This window comes from Chroicocephalus ridibundus, chromosome 14, assembly GCF_963924245.1.
Source record: "Chroicocephalus ridibundus chromosome 14, bChrRid1.1, whole genome shotgun sequence".
NCBI lineage: Eukaryota > Metazoa > Chordata > Aves > Charadriiformes > Laridae > Chroicocephalus > Chroicocephalus ridibundus.
Window position 1 is genome coordinate 3,970,113 of NC_086297.1, and position 22,890 is coordinate 3,993,002.

Sequence of the window (22,890 nt, forward strand, 5' to 3'; positions counted from 1 at the left end):
CCAGGGAGCTGCTGATTGCTATTTCTCAGCCCCCCCGGATGGCTGACCGGCTGCCAGCAGCGCCGAGCGCACTCCAAGCAGAGCGGAGCCTCCAGAGGGCAAGGGCCTGTTTTTCCGCAGAGCAGGTATTTGACGTCTTTCACTTTGTTTGGGAAGCCCCAGGAGAGCAGGAAGGAAGCAGGGAACTGGCAAGTATGTGCTTATTTTTTCTTGCTTGGCATCAGTATAAATTTTCTTGAGGTGAGACAGATTACGGCTGTTTACACACCAGCACCAACAGCCCTCGGGAGGCAGCGATGGATGGAGGTGGGCAGAGGTCAGATGTACATTTTCTCGTTAACACCGTCTCCTTCCTATCGCACATTGCGTTATGCCGGCGGGAGGCGATGCTGAGACCCCCCGGGGGCTCTGACGGCGCAGGGGGTGAAGCCAAGGGTCACACAAATGCTTCTCCAGACTCCTCTGCAGACTCCCCCGTGCTCACACCGACTGCAGGGGCTCCCGGGCTGAACTGTACAGTGGCCTGACACGACCTGGACCATTAAACCATTGGTCTTTCTCTAATTTACCACCGATCTGCAATACAGCGGTGCCCGGTGACTCCTGCCTGCAACCAGCACCCAGCGACGGGAGAATGAAGAGACAGTCCCTGTCTTTCTTTCCGTAAGAATTCCTCACAGAAGCCTAGGCAACGAGAACAAATTTCCTGTGCTTTAGTAACAAAACTAGTATATTTTATCTAAACATTGCTGATGTATTTTGCCGTCAAGCAAACAGCTCATCTCACACATTTTCAAGACTTCTTCAGTGGGAGAGAAGGAATCCTTTTGCTGCAGTTTTCACTAGGAGAACACCTGGCCAGAAAACGCTGGTGAATGCTTTCTATCGATCCGCAGTTATTTGTGTGCTCGGGAGAGAGCGCGGCTGCCTGGCACCAGCAGTATTGATCCAGCAAGGCAGGGGCTGGTATTTCCTTAATCGGTTCCGATGCCCGGTTTACTGAGCGGGGAATTCCCCGCAGCCAAGTCTTGCTAATTTTAGCCTTTCCGTTTGCCAGCGGGTTTTCGAGCAAAACGCGGAGCCAGGCAGCTAACGGCAACACATCAGCTTTGCTAATTCCTGTCCCAGTGCTCTGCCTCCGAACGGCACGAGAGAGATCTGCAAAGGCCTCGAGCGAAAGAGCTCTGAATCACACAGCACTGCAGTCATCTTCCTCCTATTCATCACGACAGACACATTCAGCTCTTATCAGTCAGCAAATATTAATAATTGATGAATAACCCAAGCTGACTACGTCGACACTCGCACCCACGGACGTGCGTACACACAAAGATGCCCTGAGCCATTAGCCAGCTGCTTCCCTGGAGACCTGGGCGGCAGAGGAGGGGGCCGGGCTCCAGAGCCATGCAGACACTGCGCAGTCCTGGCTGCTACAGATGGCAGCTGGGGAGTTCATTTACCTTCCTTCCACGTGAAAGAACAGAATTTGTAAGATTTATTAGGCGTATCCTTGCCAAAAGTCCGCTATTCTAAGCCTCCTGGGGAAAGATTCATCAGCTTAACCTTTTCACGTGATCTTTGCAGCAAAAGTGTATTACAAATAAACCCCAGTAAACACACGAGCTTAAGGGTGGTTCACATCTGGACCCTGGCGGTCAAACCCTTTTGCTCAGTGATGCTTTGAAATCTTCCTGGAAAGAGAGCCTGGCACATCCCACCCAAACCTCCTCTTGCCACAGAAAGCCAAGGGTCTGCCATGGAGCTGCCCTCCCCCGGAGAGCACAGACCCTCCTGCGCTTCTCATGGCTCTACGGACACAGACACGAGGGGAGGAATGGGAGAGGTGGGAGCAGCGAAGCTTTCCAGGAAGCACAAGGACCCAGCAGTCACTCAAACAGTGCCAAAAAATCCAAGCAACCAACCAAGCAGTCAACCAACCCGCAGGCAGACGCGGAGATCCTTCCCACCCGGCCGACGGTAGGTAAGAGAAAGAGAGCACTCACCTCCCTGTTTACTTCTGTCAAGATAGATTGAAACCCTTCGGGCCAGACCTGTGAGAAGACAGGGATTAAGGGGTTGATGCTAAGGGTAAGTTGGTCAGCCAGAGCAAAAATCAATCTTAAAAAAGGATTAGAAAAAGCAACTCAAAGTAAAGGAAAGAAGGTAACGGAGAAGCAGAAGCAGGAAGAGCAGCACATGCCTCCATCCAGAGAGCAGGCACTAGTTCAATCTCAGCGTTCCCTGGGAAGCCATCAACGGTGGCGCTTGTCGTGTGTGAAGTGAGTGTTCTGGCTGGCTGACAACAGCACAGATTTGACATTTCTTCTTGAACAAGGAGACTCATCCTTCGCATGAGCTGGTCCCTGTTCTGAAGTGAAATGCATCAGGAAGCGACAGACGGAAATCCAAACAACGGATGGCATCTGTGCAAACCAAAGCAAGCCCAGAACAGGAGGCTCCTGCCCTGGAAGGTCTGGGCTCCTGCCGTGAGGGGATGGAGTTCAGGGGACGGACAGACACTACCCAGCACGCAGAGAGCGCCAACCACCTATGGGTGCTCCGTCCAAACAACCCCTAAGCTGGCCACAGGCACAGCCCAGTCTCTAGCCCCTCGGCAGTCAGAGGGCACTGCAGCACGGCAGCAAAGGGGGATGCGAGAGGCACCTTGGGAAATCTGGAAATCTTGCACAGGGAGCCCCAGGCATTCAGGAAGAGACAGGGCTGAGCCCTTCGGCCCTCCCCTGGCCCCACTTTGGAAGGGATATACTGGTTTTTCTTTGCTGAACTGGAGAAGGGAAAAGAACGTAGGCATCTGCAGAGAGCACCCAGAGAGCTGGGGAGGGATCAGCCGAGCAGACGGCGGCTGCTAATTGTGAAGCAGCTGGTTATACTTCTGTATTTTTCCAAATTCCAGAACTGTACTGCTTTAAAGGGCAATGCCATTCTGACCGGGGGACCGTGGCTTGTTTCCCTTTGTCACAAAGAAACAACACAAACATGGCAGGTTTGTCCAGAGGCACCAGCATGGCCAATGTCGTGAGAGCCGGAGCGCGGCGCGACCCAGCCCGCTCAGCGCCGCCAATTCCGAGCTCTCCCGCAGACACTGGCGACGGGTCTGGGCTGCTCCGGGAGCTCACGCCGCTCACAGCGCCTGCAGCCCTCACACACCCTCGTCTATAGAAATTGCCAGAATTCCCAAAGCCTCCCGCTGTGAAATCACTGCTTCAGAGCACGTCGGGTTTATGTTCTTCCTACGCTGCTCAACAGAAAATGCTTAGTTTTTCCTACGTCTTTTGAAACGCCAGGCTGTTAACAACAGGCGTTTTGCCTTTTTCCCTGCCCCCTCCGTCTCTCGCGCTGGGGATTCCCAGCCGCTGCCTTACGCTCCGGCTCCTGGCACCAATGCTGCTTTAAACACCCCGATTTTGACTGAAAAAGACTTTTCTTGGTGCATCATGAGTGCAGATCTAAACAAGATCAAAATCAACCGATCTCATATTGGAAAGAAGAGGGTGTCCATGCAGCAGTGTGCCGGTGTTTAATTGAAGAGTCACCTACCCTGAGCCTCGAGTCAGCTGTTAAGTGCAATAAACTGGGGCTGAGCTACTCCTGAGCGAGAGCATCCCCACACGGGGGTTTAACACACTGCCGGGGCTGCGTCAGCTCACGGCTCCTACCTCAGGCTGCACGCCACAAACAAGCCCTTTACGCAGTCTAAAAGCTCGGGTTCTGTGCCTCCCTCGGGCCTGCTCCCCGCTCGCGGACAGCCCCTGAGCACGCGATTGTTGACCTCCCATTACTCGGACAACCTGGGGATGCTTTTCAAGCTTCCAAAGGATGTATTTAGGTATTGCATATTCCTCTCTCCTTTTACAAGCGGGAAAACTGCCTAGGAAAGTCAGTATCCTGGCTGCCGTCAAGACAACTATTAAATTCAGAGATGAGTATAACACGGGGGACAAGGGTGGGAGAGGAGAGGTGGAAATCAATAGCAGGAGCAAACAAACTCCGCTAAAACTGAGCTCTGCAGCTTCAAAGATGCGTCTTCACTTTTATAAGCCAGTGCTGGACCACAACTATGATCTTGGCAGCAAAAGATAACTGTTCAGGAGCACCTCAGTTCCAAGGGGACTTGATCCACATCGCTCTTTTGAAGTGACTACATTTCCTTCTCTCTCCACAAAGAAATCTGTCCTTCTCTTCTTCCAAACCTAATTCTATTGCTCCGAAGGTGCAACAGGACGCAGACTTCCTAAGACCGTAAGAGAAAGAAAAGGGGAAAACCCTTCTTAAAGAGAACAGGCTTAAAAGTTTCAACACTCCTGTTTTGGCCAGTGTAACCATTCAACTCCCAGAGCTAGATCAGCTCTCGACCTATTTTGCAACGCCAAACCCTGACGCTTACAACGCTTCCTTCCATACGGAAGGCCTGCGGAGAGGAGGGTACAATCAGGCAGCACTGTGCCCTGGTAAGGTGCACGGAGAAAGTAAGGCAGGGAAATGGAATTATCCCGAAGGAGTTCCGTCGGCAGTTGTCCACATCCTCCTGGAGCTTGAGTGATGGCGCAGCAAGAAGCCGACGATCAGAGCAGGCTGGGGGAATTCCAGCCTGCTGGAATTGTTTGGCGGTTGTTTGGGCGAGTCCGTTACCAGCACCAAGGGAGCCAGATCCTGAATCCAGGGATGGTAAATGTTGACCAGCATCCTTTAGAAAAGCTGGTGTTGACAAGGAAGAAATATGGACCAACTGAATGACACCACAAAGGGCAGCTTGAGATGATTTGTGGACACTTTCCACCTAAGGAGATTCAGGCCTTTCACCACTTGGTGCATCACCACTGTTCTCCTCCTGCTTTTATTGACATCTCGGCAAAGAGCAGGTTCTGACCATGGTAATTTTCACAGTATGCTGCAAACTTCCAGCAGCTTATAATCAGTTTTGTGCACATACCGCAGCGAGGCACAGAGCCTAAAGTTACCTCAAATACAGTTCCTCTTTCCTAAAACATCAGAGATGAACCATGAGGTGTTAAGGAAAACATAACAGATATGAGCTCAACAAGGCAGCACTAGTAAAATCCAATGAATAGCTAAAAGAGCTCTGTCAGACTCCCGTGATGAACCACATAAGCTCAGAAATGAGAACTGTCAGATTTTAAGGTCAGGATGAATTATGATGGTCATCTCATCTGACCTCCCGCATAGCACAAGCCAGGGAGCCTCGCCCAGCAATTCCTGCATCAATCCCACAGGCGCTGATTGAACTACCACACATTTAGAAAAACTTGTAGCCTTGATTAAAAATATTCAAGTGACAGAGAATTACATTAGAGCATTAGTACATCACCCGGTCTCAGAAGGACGAAACGTCCACCTCCTTTTTAATGTCCTAAAACAGACTTCAGGGCTACTCAAACTGGTCTTCTGGTTTCACCCTGTGTATGGCCGGATGCCAGTGCTCCTTTTTACTGCTTTCTCTATCCAACTTTTCTAACATTCCAAGGAGGTCAATGTCTAACTGTGCTGTCCTTCTGCACATGTCAGATTGAGATCGCATATTCGCTGGCCACCTCCTGACCCACAATAAACAGCGAAGAATAATTGCCAAAATTTGAGCTCAGGCTAAAGGAGGTCACAGGTGCAACATGCAAAGCTGTGCAGAGGCTGAGCAGCCCATCAGAAGGGAAGAGGCAATACGTGAGCTGCTACCCCACCCACGGGCAAGAACAACCTCCTGCCAGGATCAGTACGGAGCAGGGCAGTGCCCAGTTCCACCGTTGTTCTACAGTTCTCTCCTTAGGAACACAGTGAAGAGGAACGCTTGGGCAAGACAGCTGCCGCGAAGCTGGTGAAGGACGAGGTCGTTGTTCCCTTCTGCTCCCCAGCAAGAGGCTGCTCTGGTTGTTCTTCGTGTGTGTGAGGTTGCCGTGGTGGGCTTTCGCTTTTGTTGGTTTTGTGAGAACTGGAAAACTAATTCCCCACCAAGGCCTGGCAACAGGCCATTCCAGAAGGCAGAGACTGTTGAACAAGGATGTTACCGATGGCTAAAGCTGAGAAACCCATTTTACTCTCCCCATCCCTAGAAAAAACCCTGCCATCACAAATTCTTTTTATCCCCCCGCCCCCAACAAAACTTGGTGGGGACCCACCTCGTGTAGTCGGCAGCATGTCTGAGAGCCCCTGCCAAGCAGTTACCATCTCTGGGTTCTTTTCCAGGTCTGCAAAGTTCTTCCACACTCTGATGGCACCGTCATCTTGGTGAGCACAGAAAAAGAGAACACAATGCAACGTCACTGCTGATGCAACGCTCGTAATTACTTGTGCAGAACAACGAACCGAAGCGGGACTGTAGTTGTACAAACTCCAAAACTGAGAGTGTCACTTGAACTTCATCTTTTTTATTAGAGTTCCTTTTCCTCTCTAATCTTACATCCATGAAACCTACAGCATTGTTCTACTGGGAAGTGTTCTGGAAGAGCTTAACTCCTTCCCCCGAATAACACCTGACATTAGATGTCGCTCTATTTCTTTGACCCATTCGTTCATTTTCTCTGGGATTCGTCTCTGTCCTCCTTGCTATTGGTGCCGAGCGCCACAAAAGTACCCTACTAAATACAAAATACAAGCCCACAGAAGAAGTTGAATCAAAGCCCTGCCCATCAGCAGCAAATCTTTCAAGAACATCGTGTATTTTTTCAATTTGTTCCCCACCTGTGAAACTTTTGTGCTAAGAATCAATAAATTGAAAGGAAAATGTCCTAAAGGCCCTCTCAGCTCCTCTTCCACCTCTCTTAATTATAGCCAACCTGTACATTTCAGCGTGAAGTTTGAAAAGCTATTGAAAGCACTTAGATTGACAGGTTTAGAACGGTTCCTCGGGAGAGAAGCGGATCTTACTCACAGCTTTACAGACCAATGAATGGGAAGGGGCTCTTCACGCCACCTTAGGCGATGCAAGAGGGCATTCTAGAGGACCGAGTCCCCTGGGTGAGACACACGGGCTAGAGAGAGACTCACAGCTGTTTGAGAAGTTTAGTGCTTAAAATAAGCCCTGCCTGCTCTAGGCTTAAAACAGCACAAGTAACAGAATTTGATTTCTTCTGCTTTGCTTGCGGCACGATTTCCTTCCCAGCTCTGGACAGCAGCTTTTAACCAACTAAAATCCCGTTGCCCAAGGCAGCGGATAGGAGGAGGTAACCACTAACTTGCAATGACAGGTGAAGACTCGGAATGATGTAACAAAGCTGTGACTGGAAAAGCTTTCAGCAAGCGTTTGGTTTGTTAGTCATCTGAAAAGCTCTGCAGCACGCACTTAAGCAGCTAAGATGTTTCGGTACTGCCAGAAAGAACTTTCAGCTTCGATGCTGGAAAAGCCTCCTCAGCTGAGACCAGGCAGGTGACAGGGGAGGGAAAGCTCAGGCTGGGCCAAGTCCCCGGAGGGAAGAGCCAGAGCATGAGAACGGCTCACACGGGCTTCAATTCTGTAAAGGCCCCCACTCCTGCCCTCATATGTGGGAAAATACGTTATTTACCTGTAGCAGTCAGCAGCAAGGAGCAGTCCTGTCCATTCAGGTACTCCATGGCTGTGATCCTGGTGTATCGAGGGTTCCCGTTGTGGAAATAGTCCAACTTTTCCCCTTTCTCCCAGTCCCAAAAACTGTGGGAGGAAAAAAAATATCACGTCAGTTCTTGGTTCTCTGTGCAAGCTATAAGAGAGATCTACTCAGTACAGCAAAACTAAAAATTATATACACTGGAAAACAATTCCATTTGTTTTTCTCCTCTGGTATTCAGGATCATTTTATTAATAACATACGTCATCCTCCAGCAAAAAAACCAGGATAAAAGCCCAGTTGTAAGTGACTATTGTAAATCTGTGGGGATTCACTTGCAGCCCTCTAACCCAGCACCTCCCACAGAGAAGGACTCGGTGCTTGGTGGCACCTGGTACCTCGGCCTCTGCCCCATCTCCCTGCCCTGAAAGAGGGAAGGATGGTCAGGGCGGGGAGTGGGGATAAGGAAAGGAGCAACATACGGCAGTGCTACCCCGCGATAATCCACACGGAGCCTGGACCCCCCGCGGAAGCTCTTACCAGATGCTGTCTTTGTCGGCCACGGCGATGCAGGGCGTGAAGGGGTGGAACTTCACCACCGAGGGGACGCCCGGGTTCCTGTTGAGGAAGATCTGATCATCCAGCCGGGAAATACCTGCAGGGGGAAGGAGGCAGCCGTGGCTCAGAGCCTGGGAACACCCTGCTGAGGGATGGGGCTCGGACCCCCTCCCTGCTTCCCAGGGCCACCTGTCACCACCCTCCTCCTCCTCCTCCTCCTCCCCAGTTCTCACCAACAGACCCCCCAGCGCTCTCCTCCTTGAAGAACCTTCTCAGCCCCGGGTTATGTGACAGCCCCGGCCCCCCGCCCCGACTGTCCCACGACTGACGAGAAGGCAGCACGCAAGCGCTACCAAGGCCAGAGAAACGCCAGCTTGTGCTGACAGAAAAATCAACAGTATTTTCTCAAAATAAAAAAAATTAAAACACTTCTTTTCAACTCAAGACACAGTATTTCATTTTAGCTTGTGGATTATTTATTTAACCTTCCATTTGAGTTCTTTTAAGTTTTAGGTTAATTTGCAAATGAAAAATATATTTTCCATGGAGACATGAAAATGATGGTTAAAGACCTTTCCCGTCTTTACTTTAGCACAGTTTGCTACTCACAAACCGTTTTGGTACTCCTGACACTGCAATTTTTTGGCACAGTATGAATTCATCACACAAAACCCTAAGCCCAGGAGACATTTTCTCAGTTCTAGTTTGTTTTAGAATGCACCCATTTAATCTAATTTTCATTAAAAGACTGTAAGTCTATTTTAATTCTTTTTAATATTTCACATTTTCATTTTTTTTTAATGAATACTGGCATTTTAGTCGCTCAGGTCAAGCAACTAAATATGAACACTGTCTAGAAAAAGGTTTAACTTCTTCAGGCAAGCATGAAAAATCTCCTTCTTTGTATTCAAAAAGATCTCCCAAGCCATCTCCCGGGCGCCAGCTTCATTTCTGTACGACTCTGGTTCATGATCTTCCGCAGTTTCAGGACATTAAGCTCCCCATCGCACTGACTCGAGCCCAGCAAACCTCCAGAGAGCGAGGTACCGGCAGGAGGCTGAGCCTCGCGCAGTTCTTCATGCAGTGCATTGTGATTTCCAGCCCCTCGCGTGCCTCAGCCAGCGTCCCCGCAGCGGAGCAGCACCCACCCGCACGGCCCTGCCGGGGACACTGCCGGGAGGATGCCAGGAGAGCAGCTCCCGTAACTGCCGCTCCCGAGGCTCTGCTCATCGAGGCACACAAGCAGGAATAGTTTAAGTATGCAAACTCCTGAGGGCACTTCATTGGCTCCACTGTCTTCCAATAAATTCCTGTGCTAAAAGAATTCTAGTCCAACCGCTGCCTCACAGAGGCATAAAGAGTCATAAACCCAGCAATATCAGCTTTCTGGAGAGTACACACTGATGAAACACGAACCTGAGGCTCATGAGAGGGAAACGTGGAAGCACACATAAAGCCATGCATATAAGTATTAAAAATATAATGGGACGTAAGGAATAAGCAATCATGCACAGAGCTCAGCAGAGCAGGGAACGTGAAAGACACTGCTGAGATGTCTTCCGAGCACGCGAGGGCTGGTTCGTGTGACGGTGTCTGACACACGGCAAATGCTCTGAGCCTTCTTGGCCAGACTGAGCTCTGAAGTTCATCCTACAACATTCTGCCTTCTGCCCCTTTAAAAACATAACCCGCAGTATCCATCCGAACGTTACAGGACAGGGAGGAAAAGCCCAAATGGTAAATCAATACCATCTGTTAAGGTTCTCTGAATTATTGATTTCACGCCGCCTGCCCTGGCTCTCGCGGAGGTGCCGGCTGCCACTGGGTACACGCTGAAGAGTTCAGCGGCTGCCCGTCAGCCCAGAGGGCTCGGGAGCCAACACTTGCATTGAAAATCGGATGCTCTGTCCGTTCTTATAAGCGGGGGAGCCTGCTTTCATGGCAAGCTCTCTCCTCTGTCAAAGAAGTCATTACTCTTAGGCTCCTCCAGTCATGACAGGTCGGCCAGCCCGGTGCTAAGCTCCAGCCGGGCGCTCCACTGGTGACCAACCCACTCGGTCGTCTCTAACAGGACGCTGCGGTGACATTTCCAAAGGAGAAGGCAGACATTCGACACTTGAAGTGGTCACTCCCCTGATCTGGTGAACAAACCCAGCAGCTGAGAACGGGAAGGCGAGTGACCCTACGCAGCGTCGCCTCGCCTGCCCGCGGGAGAGCACAGGCACCTTCCCAACCGGAGGCTCAGCACGGGACCATCATTAACTGGGGTTTTACAGTTCAGCGGCCTGAGTAAGCGCAGTGCTCGCAGCCCGAGGAAGCTGGGCAAGAGGGACACCACTCACCCTTCTGGATGATCTTCTGGGCTTGCTTCCTGACACGAGCGTTGCGCAGAAACCGCCACTCTCTCTCCTTGCGAATCTGGCTCTCCAAGTCATGCTCTTCTGGGATCTTTCAGTACATCAACATATTCACAACACAAAACAACAGGAACCATCAAAACTCCATGAATTACCCTCGTAACACACACTCATACACATGCACGTCAGACTAAGCCATCAATTCTTTAGGGTCTCCAGCTTCAGGCAGTAAACAAAGCAGCTCGTGGGACCTTATGTTATTGAACACTTGAGCATCTTTCTGATCTAAATCTTCCCCACCATCTGTAATCTCTTCCCCTTTCCTTTTGCTGTCCTATATTTTGTTTTAAGTCTTAGGCATTTCTCCGAAGTGAGTGACGTGGGGTTTCTGAAGAGCCGCGCACATTCACATCACCCGTCGCTGTAACACGCGACGGGTTGGTAAGGAACATTGTCTGCTGTACACAGTCACCGTAACTCCTCTCCTCCCTGAACAGTGCCAGCCCAGCTCCAGTGCAATACAGATTACTCTGCTTAACACTTTTCAGCTGAAAAGCATCACGTAGCGATCCTGAGATTAAAGAGAGCACAAACCTTTGATACAGAGAGAAAGCTCAGAACACATTAAAATCTTTTTTTCATTGCTAATAGATGACTGCAAGCCAAAAAAGGCATTACTTTATTTTCAAATCCCTGAGACGCTCAAGTTACCAACATTATATTTTACTAGTAACGGTAATTGTTTTACTTTCCCATGCCAGAATTGGTTTTAAGAAAACGATGCCCCCGTGTCATCTTGGTTTGATTACACACAAAGTTCCACCTGAAACTGGAGGCAGGCCCTGGAGCAGGGCCACTCCGTGAGAGTACAGCCACTCTGACCTATTTTATTACATTTATTCACAGCCCGTAGCTCCAGGCTTCGGCATGGTTTTCCTGCAAAACCTGTCCTCTAGCCACAGGCCAGGGCAGGATTCTGCACCGGCTCCTGCCAGGGCTCTGGTAAGTCCAGGTGCTGCTCCCGAGGACGGGCAGAGACCCCGGGTATTCCTGCCCTCAGGCAAAGCACAGGATCAAAAGGAATGAACTCATCTGATCCCATCCCCAGAACCACTGCAGCGGTTACGTATGATGTGTCTTTTATTTAATGCTTAAAAAATTATGCAAGCCTAATAACATCACTGCGCTAGAAACATCCTTGGATCAATTAAGGAGCTGAGATAGAGGACTCTAATCCAGCTTCTTTTGAGGAAGGAAACGATGGCTGTTCCAAAAGGAGTAACTCTTGGAGAAGGGAGACATAAAAGACAAGGTCCTTTCTCTCCTTCCCCGTTCCCCACAAACACGCACTTTTTTTTTCCTTAACAAGAAAGTACTTAAATCATCTGTCACTATTATATATACTGTCTTCAAAATGCACTATACTTTCGAAGACAACTATTACTGAGCTGAATTTCTGCTTCTTCAAAATAAATAAAAAATAAGAAACCCACCCTCCACCTTTCCTCCTGGCAAAAAAAAAAAAAAAAGCACTACTATTTCAATTTTTCAAGAATACAACATCTATTAGAAAGGCAATGACATATGACCAATAACGTAAAGCAATAAACAAACCTAAGATAAAATACATCAAAGGAGATCTGAGCGCGGAGAGATTACACCTACACCTTAATGAAAATCCAGCTTCTCTGGGAATAAATTAAAGTAAGACCTAAAAGGCCAGGGGAAGAGAAGGGAACGAGTAGAATGGTAAATTCTCCTACAGGCACCCAGCGGCTTTCACAGTTTAGGACTAAGAAATACGCCGTCACGCAGTTGAGCAAAGCACTCTTCATTCCAGCAGATAAAGAACACCCGATTAAAGGAGCTGCCGGGCTTTTCAGGTCTGAAGAAAAATAACTTCACTCTTCCAAGGAGGCTGAGCAGGCAGTTGTTTTTATCACCTGGTATCAGTAAGAAAGATCCCCGCTCTAACGAGGTCTCTCAGGGCATGGTCCCCAGACGCTGCAGCATCAGCAGATGGGGCGGGAGGTACGGACAGTGCGGGCGGCTGCAGGATGGAACGCTCTGACGAGAGGGGGACAGCGTGCGGGCTCCCACTCCAGAGAAAGAGCGATGCAAAAGGGCACAGAGGCAGGAGCGGACCGTCACCCCAAGCTCATGGAGACCAGCACCCCCCCCTCCATCTGTGCTACTCAGTGACTGCCCGCCCGCCCCCCCAGCTCGCTTGGACAGCTTCTGCCTCGGCCACTGCTGAACAGCAGTGAATGGCTTTTGGTGGCAGAAGGGGTCTTTCCATCCCACCCCCCCCTTGCCTGGACTGCCCTGAATAACCGCGGCAAGGGAGGAGCTGGTGGCAAAAGGGACTGAGCAAGGAACCAAGAGAGAAGTATGGCCAGCACCACCCACGGCTGGTCACCGATGGGATGACGAATCTCTGGGGAAGTTCGGGCAGGCTGGCTTGTGAGAAAGCTCCGATACTGTTTGTTACGTTGAAACCGTGCATATTGATTGCTTTGGGGACAATAAACCACCAAATGTCCAACCATCAAAGGTCCAGCCACAAAAAACCCAAACTCCCCCCACGCCTGAGACCCTTTCAGAAATGCAAGTGAAGACTTGCACGATGAACGCAGCAAGAGCGCGAGATTTTATTGTAAAAAGAGTGCAACTCCTCCTCCCCAACAACCCCAAAGCATTTATTTTTGAAAACGCACACACAGAACCTTTTAAACCTGTGGGCAACGATGTATGGTTGCCACTGCCCCACCACGGACACCCCCGAGGGCTGCGGCGTGCGGCCAAGCTCTCCGATTGAAAACCTTCTCCTCATTGAAACCCCATCTTTTTGCACAGTGTCTGGAGCACGTTACTGTCCCTTCAACTGTAGCATTCTCCTGCGTCCTTCAGCCCTGCATTCATCCACAGGTCCTTAAAAAAGGAATTAAAATGGTTATTATCACTTCATTAGGTAGACATTTTTACCGCCCACTACTTGCATCTTTCCTCCCTGCCGGCTGGGCAGAACTGACAATGGCAGAATCCTTCTGTATGTCGTCAGATGTGATCCACGATTGCTCTGACCATTCCAGAGACAACGCTTGTGCTGGGTGATATAACGGTGACCTGCGCTATGCCAGGTCAGCAAAAGTGTTCCTTCGCAGAAACCACACGCCGCGTCTCTGCTCCTGCCCCCGCTGCCTCCCGCAGGGCCCGGGGGCCGGGACAGGGCAGCAGCCAGAGCTGACTCCTCGTCACATCAGGAAACGACGGGGGAGGACGATGTCACTACCTCAGATCCCCAGCACCTCACTGGCATCCTGTGCACGAGTGAGGCGTCAACTGATGAGCAGAGAGAAGGGTCCCGCCTGAATTTTCCTGCATGGACTCCTATTTATTCAGTCGTTTTTTGTTTCGGTTCCCATGTTGGCATCCTTGCTGCTAGTGCACTGCTGGAATGTGACAAACCTGACATCTGGACGCCACCCCCAGCAAAAGCCCTTCCTCCCCCCGAGCAGCAAAGAAAGGATGGATGCAGTTACCTGCCCCGTTCCACTCCTGCTGCCCGGGCATCTCCCTGCAGCGCCTGCAACTCACGTATGCTCTAGGGCGGCCTCTGCCTCCACAGTCACCTGTTTGCCACCTTCGTCCTCCTCCTCACCCTCTGAGGGTGGGAACAAAGGGGAGTCCCAGACGCTCGCCATGTGGTGAAGGGGTTGTAGCCACCTATCACTCTGCGATGCAATCCAGCTCCTTGCAGCAGAAGAACACTAAGGGCATATGTTAAAGTCTTGGCTTTGGTACAGTTGACTCAACCAACCATATTCTCTGCCAAAGGCTCTGCAGACGGGGGGTGTCATCACCTTGGAATTGGTAAGGGAGGTTCCTGCAAAGATGCTTCCGCCAGGATCTGTGTGTGTCCAAGAGCTTCCCCCGGGTCCAGCTGGGATCACAGCTGAAAATGCCCAAAATACACTCACGGAGCACTAGGTACTGACTCTGGGGGGCTCCACTGCTCACCCAGGCTCGGTCCCACCAGTCCCAGGGTTATCGTTAAGCTGATTGATGCTGGTTACAATCTGGTGAACAGGCGAGTTAAAAAGAGAAAGTAACGAGGCCTGAGCTGGCACAGGAAGAAACCTGGCAGGATTCTGCGGTACCGTGGAAGGGTCACGGCGCGTTGAGAGAAGAAAAACGGCAAGAATAACGCAGAAAAATCCCTGTGGGTCCTTCCGAAGAGTCATCAGAGAGTAAATGTACAATACCGTTAACAAAATAAACTCTGTTCAACTCATCCTTAAAAAGTGTTGCAAATAATTGTAACCTAGCAGAGACGCTCTATACTACTTCAGTTAAGCGTGACACAGGCAATTAGTGCACTTTTGCTAAACAGGCAAGGTTTCGGCCGACCAAGCAGAATCAGAGCATGCAGGAAAATGCAATTCTTTCCTCCCGTGTCCATCTGCCGCGGCACAGAGCTGTATGCACGGCCCTGGCAGGAGGCAGCAAGAATCTATGCAAATATGAACCCCACAGAACGCGTCACGAGGGAGCTTCTGGTGACAAACAAGCACGGGAACCTGTCAGGATGTGTGTGTAGCAGAGAGCCGACATCTCTAGCCCGGCTGCTGCTGGAAAACCAGAAATTATTATTCAAAATAACTATTTAGGCTTATCACACACGTCTTTGTCTCCCTCCCAGCTGGCTCCCATTTAAGCATCAGAAAGTGATTTCAGTGAACACCAGCCCGGTTCTGGCTGTTGCTCAGCTCTCCTCGAGCAGAGCTCCCAGAGGTACGTGGGAGTCACAAACGGTGTCATACGATGAGGATCATGACACGCCACCGATTCCCGACATCTCTGAGCTTCCACTCAGACAGAAACCAATTACGATTCCGAAACCTCCCACCAAGCAGTGTCATCTGAAAGCCAACGAAGTTTTTCTTCTTTAACACTTCGTCTCGCCCTCTCAACATGGCAGTCAGCGTTTGGCAGGGAGCGGGGCAGATTCGGCTCCGGTGGAGAAGACAGTTTTTCCCTGGGTGACGTTACTGCAGCAATTGCAAGGAAGGCTCCCTTCTCTGCCAGGACTTTGCACAACGGCCAAGACACAGTGCTGAAGTTAAGGCAGGGATTTATCAGGAAGGATTTCTTATGTAATTCTCACCTTCCAGGATGCTCACCAGCTCCCGCCTGCATGTTCTGCCAGTCCTGGAAATGACAGATGCTGCTCCCGCTCACCGGGACTCCGGGCTTCCTGACAGCTGGCAGCACGGCTTTCCTGTGCCGTGCGCTCCAAGCCCGCCCGTGGCTCCCAGAACAGCCTTGTGCCGCAAGAGTTTTTGGGAAGAGGAAAGACTTTTTGAAGAGATCAGAGCTGGGGTAGGTATCTGTTTTTCCTGGCACACTGAGAATTCACAATGCGGTATTTTCTTTCTCCGTTTATTTGATCAGATAATCAATAAATCAAATTCGATATGATGGCTTGAAACGGAGCCAGTGATTTACACTGGAAATTAATCCCTCAATCTTTCCAGTGAAAGCATTCTCAGAGCAAGGTCTATGAAGCAAAACTAAATTCATAAATTAAATATGACTAAGATGCACTCACAGTCATTTTATGTTTATTCATTACAGGAATAGTTGTCTTGTCTTTCCCTGTTTATGATGGTAGGCAGCATCTCCAAATGAAGTATTGGAATTAAACGTCAATGTCATCTTTTTCCATCAGTACTTGGTAGACTTTACTCTTTTTGATGAGGCTGAAGTTCCCAAAAGACAGCAGCCACCAGCCAGGGCTGTTTGTTCCTCGCTGCTGCAGGAACAGCGATTCCAGGAAAGGAGTTCCCTACGGAAACTCAGCCCCCACCCCGGTTACCGGGTGGCCAGCGCTGCCCAATTACACAACCAGCAATCAAGAAATGCCACCCAAAGTTCTCGCAGAGGGACTTCTCCCCATCCCCGGCACACACACCACCCACTCTAATTACAGAGGTACACGTAATTCCCTCTTAGTACGGCATAACGTGCAAGTTTTTCTGCAGAAACCCTCTACTTGGCCTCTTAAAGCTGCTTCACAGAAGTAATGGGGAAATCAATTCTCTTCCTTATTTTATTAGGAAACACAGTTTTGTTTTGCTCAAACTTTACCTAAAACGTTGCTGTTGAGGACAGTCCGTGCTCAGAAAGCTCAGCCCCAGGCAGTGAGCCTTCCCAAAGGAAAGCCCTCAGGAAACCATGAAAAGCCCCATCACTGTCACACACGCGGCTCCTGCTGCTCGGCGAGGGCCAGGCGCGGGACAGAGCCCGCAGGGTGGAACGCACAGGGCTGCAGCGCCTTCGTTCTCCCGGTGAGACACTCAACACTCGGACTCTCCGGGGTGCAGGGGAACCCTTAATTTCCATGACTCCCCCCCCTCCCCCCACAAACCCCAGCTTCTATAAATAAGTACAGGAATGCTCCATGATTTTTCTGCCTCCCCCTAAAGTAATTGTCTCTGTTTTATGCACATGAAGCACTACACACACACACACACACACACACACACAGAGCTCCCCATGAAGCACTACACACACACACACACACAGAGCTCCCCATCACTCACACACACACACACACACACACACACACACAGCTCCCCATCTACCCACGGAACCTGCCTTGCATTGACTGTCTACCATGATTTATTTTATTAATAAAGACACCCCTCTTCACAGGGAAAAGCTTTCCTTAGAAAGTAGACAAATGTTTTTAATAAGAACTAAGAGATGGAACAACATCCTCCTCCTCTTGTATGCTCTTCTGGACTTGAATCAAGACACCAAAACTCATCTTGATGAGAGAAAACCCTGGTTTAAAGCTTGACCAAGCAACCAAGCCCCACAGGCCAGATGTATGTCCTAATGAATTATTCTGCTAATGATATCAGCAGCAAGTTAATCTGACTAGCAGCTGAGGAAGTGTCAGGCAATCACTTTACCATCTAGTCTTTCCTCCTGGTGATTCTCTACGGGCATCAAAGCTACACAGAAACTGGCTGCCATCTAACTAGTTTTCTGATATCCTTGAACCCGGGGGCAACCCCCTCACTTCATCATCAATTTAACATGCCTAAAGACTGGAAGGAGAGGTGACGGATGGCTCAGTGGCGATTCTTGGGTGAGACCGCACATAAAACTTAACAATTTCTTCATTATTAAGATTTAAGCATAGTGGTTGGATATAAACAGGCAATGCCGAGTTGCTCAGGTAATGGCATCCATACAGACGGCGCATTATTATTCACAGAAACTGCAACACCTCCAAGAAATTAAGCTGAGATTCCTGTTACAGTTTGTGCCGCCTGACTCCCAAGGTACCTGCAGGCTTGCCTGATCGTGTCTGCTTATAATAAGGCAAGATTTACTGCTTGTTTTTATTTCATACTTAAAATTGAAACCTGATCTTTGGCTAAAAGATTCTGGGAATTTAACATTTTCTGTTTCCAGTCACTGACGATCTCTCCCATCTCTTAAGAGCTCTGTTTTGTTTTTCTCTAGAACAAGGCTTCAGTGTATCTCACTTCACATAAAGGCTTAGCTTCCAGAACACACTCCTGAAGAGATCTCAGTGGAGATCTGTCATTACCACCCTCATTCTTTGGCATAATAGAACTTTTTTTTTTTTTTTTTAACTTTAAAACCCAGCAATGATGCTTCCAAAGTTTCCCCCAGGCAGTCATGCTGACGTCCAGTCCCATTCTATTTTTTAAGTTAAAGGCCTCTCTACAGGGTGCCCGTGAGCGGAGCACGACTCCGAAGCCACACCTGAGTACCGAGTCAAGCCCAACTTCAAGCAGAGGGTTCGTTCTGCTGCCGCTGGGATTACGTGGTCTGCACCCGCGGCAGCAGCCCCCCCATTCCTCTGCTTGTTCTAGTGTCAGCACCGCCAGAATATTCTGCTAGAGTGTCAGAAAGCAAGCAGCACCTCTCTTTCTCCAGCCTCACACAGCCCTTTCTGGAACAAAGGACCTTTCTTTTTCCATTTATTTATATAAAAAGATCAACTTTAACTATAACGCAATTTTCAATTTACAGACAAGCACAACATTTACAGTGAAGCAACTCTGCAACGCAACCTGCAACTGTGCAAAACTGCTGGATCCAGACCGACCACAGAACCTCTCCTCATTTTCACATTCCTACTGGAACGTGCCCCATGGGCTGTAGGGCTTTGTTCGGGCTCTTTCCCCGGTGACACCCCACTGTCCTGTCTGTCACTGGCTCTTCTGCTCCCTCTGATGATTTCTTCCTTCTCACTTCACAAGCACAGCGGTCAGGTAGCTCCCCAGAGCAGCACAACGCAAGTAAATCCATTCATTTCCCTACCCAGACTGAAGGGAAAGGAAGGGGAAAAGAGCCGGGAAAGCCACCAGCCCACGCTGGGGACACCAGCGCTTCTCAAGAGCTTGGTGCCTCACTCAGAAAGCATGCATGGAGACAGCAACGCATTACCTTCATGACTGGCTGAGCAAAATACTTCGCGCTCCAGTCACAAAACCCCGTCTGCACTGTGGCCGAAATGAAACTTTTGTGTCCCACGGCATCGTCGGCATCGTCAGTGGTCTGTCCAGAAAGAGAACAGGATGTTAACCCACGTCTCTCCCCTTCACGTGGCCTTCAGCGCATCACGGGGCAGAAAAGCGCTCAAACACATTGCCACGGGTATGAAATGTTTACATCTAGCTTTAAGATCACAGCCATTACACTAACTCTTTCACAATGCGCAAATTCCCTCAGCTGCACAGCACAAGGTATGATCAAGCCACCGTACGAATCAGGGCTGAAGCATCAGTGTGTCATCGGAACGAAGTCCCAGGATGAGTTTTCTCACCGTCTCCTAAGCCTCTGGCATGAGAAACAGCAGAGCGGTGAAGATGATTCAGGTGAAAACACAGCCGGACAACAGCTTCACAGTCACAGTCACATACACGGACTGAGCATCTGTTACAAAGCCCAAGACATCCAAAAAGAAAACGGATAGACCACTCCATTCAACCAGGTTTCATCCGTTTTTTCAGAAATACGGTCCAGGCTGGCGCTGCCATCCCCACGAGAAGCGAAGGTGTTCCTGCTAAGGCTTCAACATTATTTTTTTTTGGATAATCACACAGAATAATTGACTCTCCACCTTGGGAAGCTTCTGTGAGATCACTCATTAAAGAGAGGCCGAAATGCCAGTTTACATGAAGTGTGGTTACTTCTCAGGAGTCGGAACACCTGAAAGCTGTGCTGTGCACTTCTCCTGTGGCCTGCGATGCTCACACCGCACCGCTTCAGATGGCAGAATCCTTCCCTTTCATAGTACCGGGAGGGAGAAAAGGAGGGTCAGTGTCCTCCCTCCGTCACGCTTTGTGCACGAGCACAGGCAGCAGAGCACACGTGCTGCCTTTCCAGCTTCCCCTCATCCACAGATCCAGCACCAGAAAAATCCTGGAAATGGGCTGAAATAGAGGGGGAGGGAGACACAAAACTACTGCCAGATGGTGGAACCCTGACCACTGGGAAGTGTAGTCTCTGTCTTCATGTGGCGGCCACAAGCATGTCCCAGCGTGCTTGGATTCCACATTCACCCAAAGTGACTCATCTCCAGTCATCTGAAGGTGACATTCAGAACCCTTTGCACATACAAAAATCTGACTGATTGCTCTACTTGGCACCACATCAATCCTTCCTGCTTCTGTAAATGGAAAAATGCCCAGTACCTGATGACTGTCTTTAGAACACTAAAATGTATGCAAACCCCTTGCTGGCTTGCTTGGTGCCGAGAAGGGGAGCCACTGCCGTTCCTCCCAGCTCTTAGCTGATCTGCTCCCTTCCAGCAGGGCCACCTGCAACCACCTTCGGTTTTCCCAGCAATGGGCTGGGCTCCTTCCCTCCCTCCCTCCCGCATAGTGAAGAGGGGCTGCCAGCATGGAGCGGGTATGGGCTGCTGGAAAGAAGGTGAATATTCGGGTGCAGAAGCACCCATCGGTCTCTCGAGAGGAATGCCAGTTCGTATGTTAAAGGAGGAGGAATCTCCCCTTTTTCCTCCTCAGTCCCTGCTGTGCTGAGGTTGGAGAAAAAACATCTGAGGGTCACATATCCGACTCTGCATTATCACTCAGGCAGAGAAATGTTTATGAAGGAATAAATAACCAACTCTGATTAAACACTCCTTAGTAGCAGCAGAAGTGAATAATGCCCCATCAAAAGCTATAAAACAAAATTTATCCTGAAGAAAAAAAAATAATCCATTTCTATGTTATTGGTTAGAAGAAGCCAACCCAGAGTTAACAGCAGCTACAAGCAAACAAGAATTATCTAGAAGTAAAATACAAAGAAAAGAATGAGTAATGAAGCCCAGAGGAGCGGGGAAGCAGTCACATCTGAAAGGAAAATCTCTTTACCTGTTCTGGCCCTTTGTCAAACATTTTTCTGGTCCTGGGGAACTGGTGGGAGTGGGGAGTGTACTGGACCCCCATGTTGCCGACGTTGGCAGGTCTCACAGATGCGATGTCCCGACTGACCGGTTGTTTTGTCACATCATTCGTCAGGCTGGAGCTGCTTGTACTAGTGGTTGGAGGTGACCCTCTGAAGAGCAAAGAGGGAAAGGATTTAGACAGCACTGGACACGAGACTGAGCCGCTGGTACGTAGTCCCTCAACCTGGCACGTCTCGGGGAGCTGCCATCCCGACGTGGTGCCCACCTTTGACATTCGACCTGGTTTGCTACAGACCGAAGCCAGTTCAACCCTCCCTCTCCCAGCAGAAACCAGCACTGTCCCAGCACGCACAAGGGCAGAGGACGGCACAGCTACGCCATCACTACCTGCTCCGCTGCCCTAACTCCTGCGTGGGCATGACACTACTTTCACTTTGTTTCTTTCTTGTAAGATTTATACTTCCCTGCTGCGCTTCCTCTACCAAACCAAAACAAAGCGAAAGAACACAATCCCCCCATCCCCTCCAAAAGACACACAAACCCCAAACCAGGAGTGAACCCTGACTGCGCCAACTCCAGCCTGAGGATAAGAAGATTAACATTTTGGGAACCTGCGCGTCCAACAGGTCACAACGTCTGCCCTAAGGCACACCGACTGGCCGTTGTATTTCAACGGGGAGACTAGTCTTGTCAGCCCACAGAAAAGCATTTTCCTTTACATGTAAGTTGAGATTTATCTTATTGCACAGTTATAATATGTGTAACATTAAAAAACCATCACTGTGCAGTTCTGGGCCCTTTGTTTCAACTGTGACTCTTAGTGGTGCACACTGAGATCTAATGTGCGGTGTTTTCTCCTGGAGAGCAGGTTTTGGGAAATAATAAAATTTTCAAATCCTAGCTTTGCCCATGCCAGCATCTCAATTTCATTGCAGTTCAGGCATGGCTTGTTGATCACCAGATAACCCTGGCTTTTGTCAGCTGAAAGTGGAGAAAACACAGCTCAGACTTCAATGGGAAATCTGGATACTGCACAGGGCAGGCCGAAGTGCATCAGGAAAACCAGCAACAGCCGGCTCTTCAATTCGGCTCTGGAGAATTAATGCGGCTTGTTACTCTTTGTCCTAAAAACAGGAAGAAACTCCTCACCTTTTTCCAGAGCTTTTGTTTCTGACCACCTTACCAGTGCTAAAACAAGAAGGTACCGAGACCTGGGTTACCCGGGCTGGCTGCCCGCGGCGCGGCTGGCAGGGAGCACCCAAACCCCCCCGTGGCAGAAGCGCCGTTGCCCCGCGGGAGCTTACCCGACTTGGTGGATGTGCATGCCCTTGTTGGTGGGGCTGGCGGGGGCGGACTGCGTCAGCGAGGAGGTGTCGAGGATGCGCTGGGGGCGAGCGTTCACTGTTGCCTAGAGAAAAAACACAGCAGAGTCCTGAACAGCCCCGACCGCAGCCGTTTGTTAGCTAATACAATCGCACACCTGGGGTAGATGAAGTTAAGCTCTCTATCTATGTGTGTGTTTAAAAATGTATATGAAAAAAGCCCCTGTGCGGTTCGCAACTCAAGATGATTTTACTACTTTTTTAGTCAAAAAACACTTACCAGAAAGTACCCCTCTGTTACAGGGAAATGGCTTTGATTAACACAGAAGCCTTCTCCCCAGACCAGGTGCAGCCCACAACCTGTACCAGCACCTCGAACCAAGCCGCCGCCGGGCAGGCAGAGAGCCCGGGGCTTCCCCTCCCGCCTCGGGGCATTCCTCACCACATCCACAACTCCTCACGCTCCAGCACCCATTCTGACCCTGAGCTCACGGTCGAGTCCAAACGCTCCTTGTAAATCCGGCAGCTGCCTGAAACTGCCTCCTGTGGCTGCTCCACCTCCCCTAACAAGAGCCGAGCTCTTCTGGAGCTCGTTAGAGGATGCCCTTCCACTCTTAGGAGGAAGGCAGGGGATTTAC

General features: G+C 49.9%; 1 protein-coding gene across 4 annotated transcripts in view; it reads right to left on the minus strand.

Moving 5' to 3' along the window:
- RPTOR (regulatory associated protein of MTOR complex 1) overlaps window positions 1-22,890 on the minus strand; it is a 157,001-nt gene that overhangs the window by 14,579 nt on the left and 119,532 nt on the right. For 2 of the 4 annotated variants that reach the window (XM_063351671.1, XM_063351673.1), the window contains 8 exons: window positions 22,235-22,338; window positions 20,896-21,079; window positions 18,962-19,072; window positions 10,454-10,559; window positions 8,094-8,208; window positions 7,533-7,657; window positions 6,150-6,254; window positions 2,004-2,051 (listed from right to left, as the gene is read on the minus strand). In XM_063351671.1, coding sequence (XP_063207741.1) covers window positions 2,004-2,051; window positions 6,150-6,254; window positions 7,533-7,657; window positions 8,094-8,208; window positions 10,454-10,559; window positions 18,962-19,072; window positions 20,896-21,079; window positions 22,235-22,338 — 898 coding nt within the window. The remainder of the gene's footprint in view (window positions 1-2,003; window positions 2,052-6,149; window positions 6,255-7,532; window positions 7,658-8,093; window positions 8,209-10,453; window positions 10,560-18,961; window positions 19,073-20,895; window positions 21,080-22,234; window positions 22,339-22,890) is intronic. The other 2 variants (XM_063351672.1, XM_063351674.1) reach the window with 1 other exon arrangement.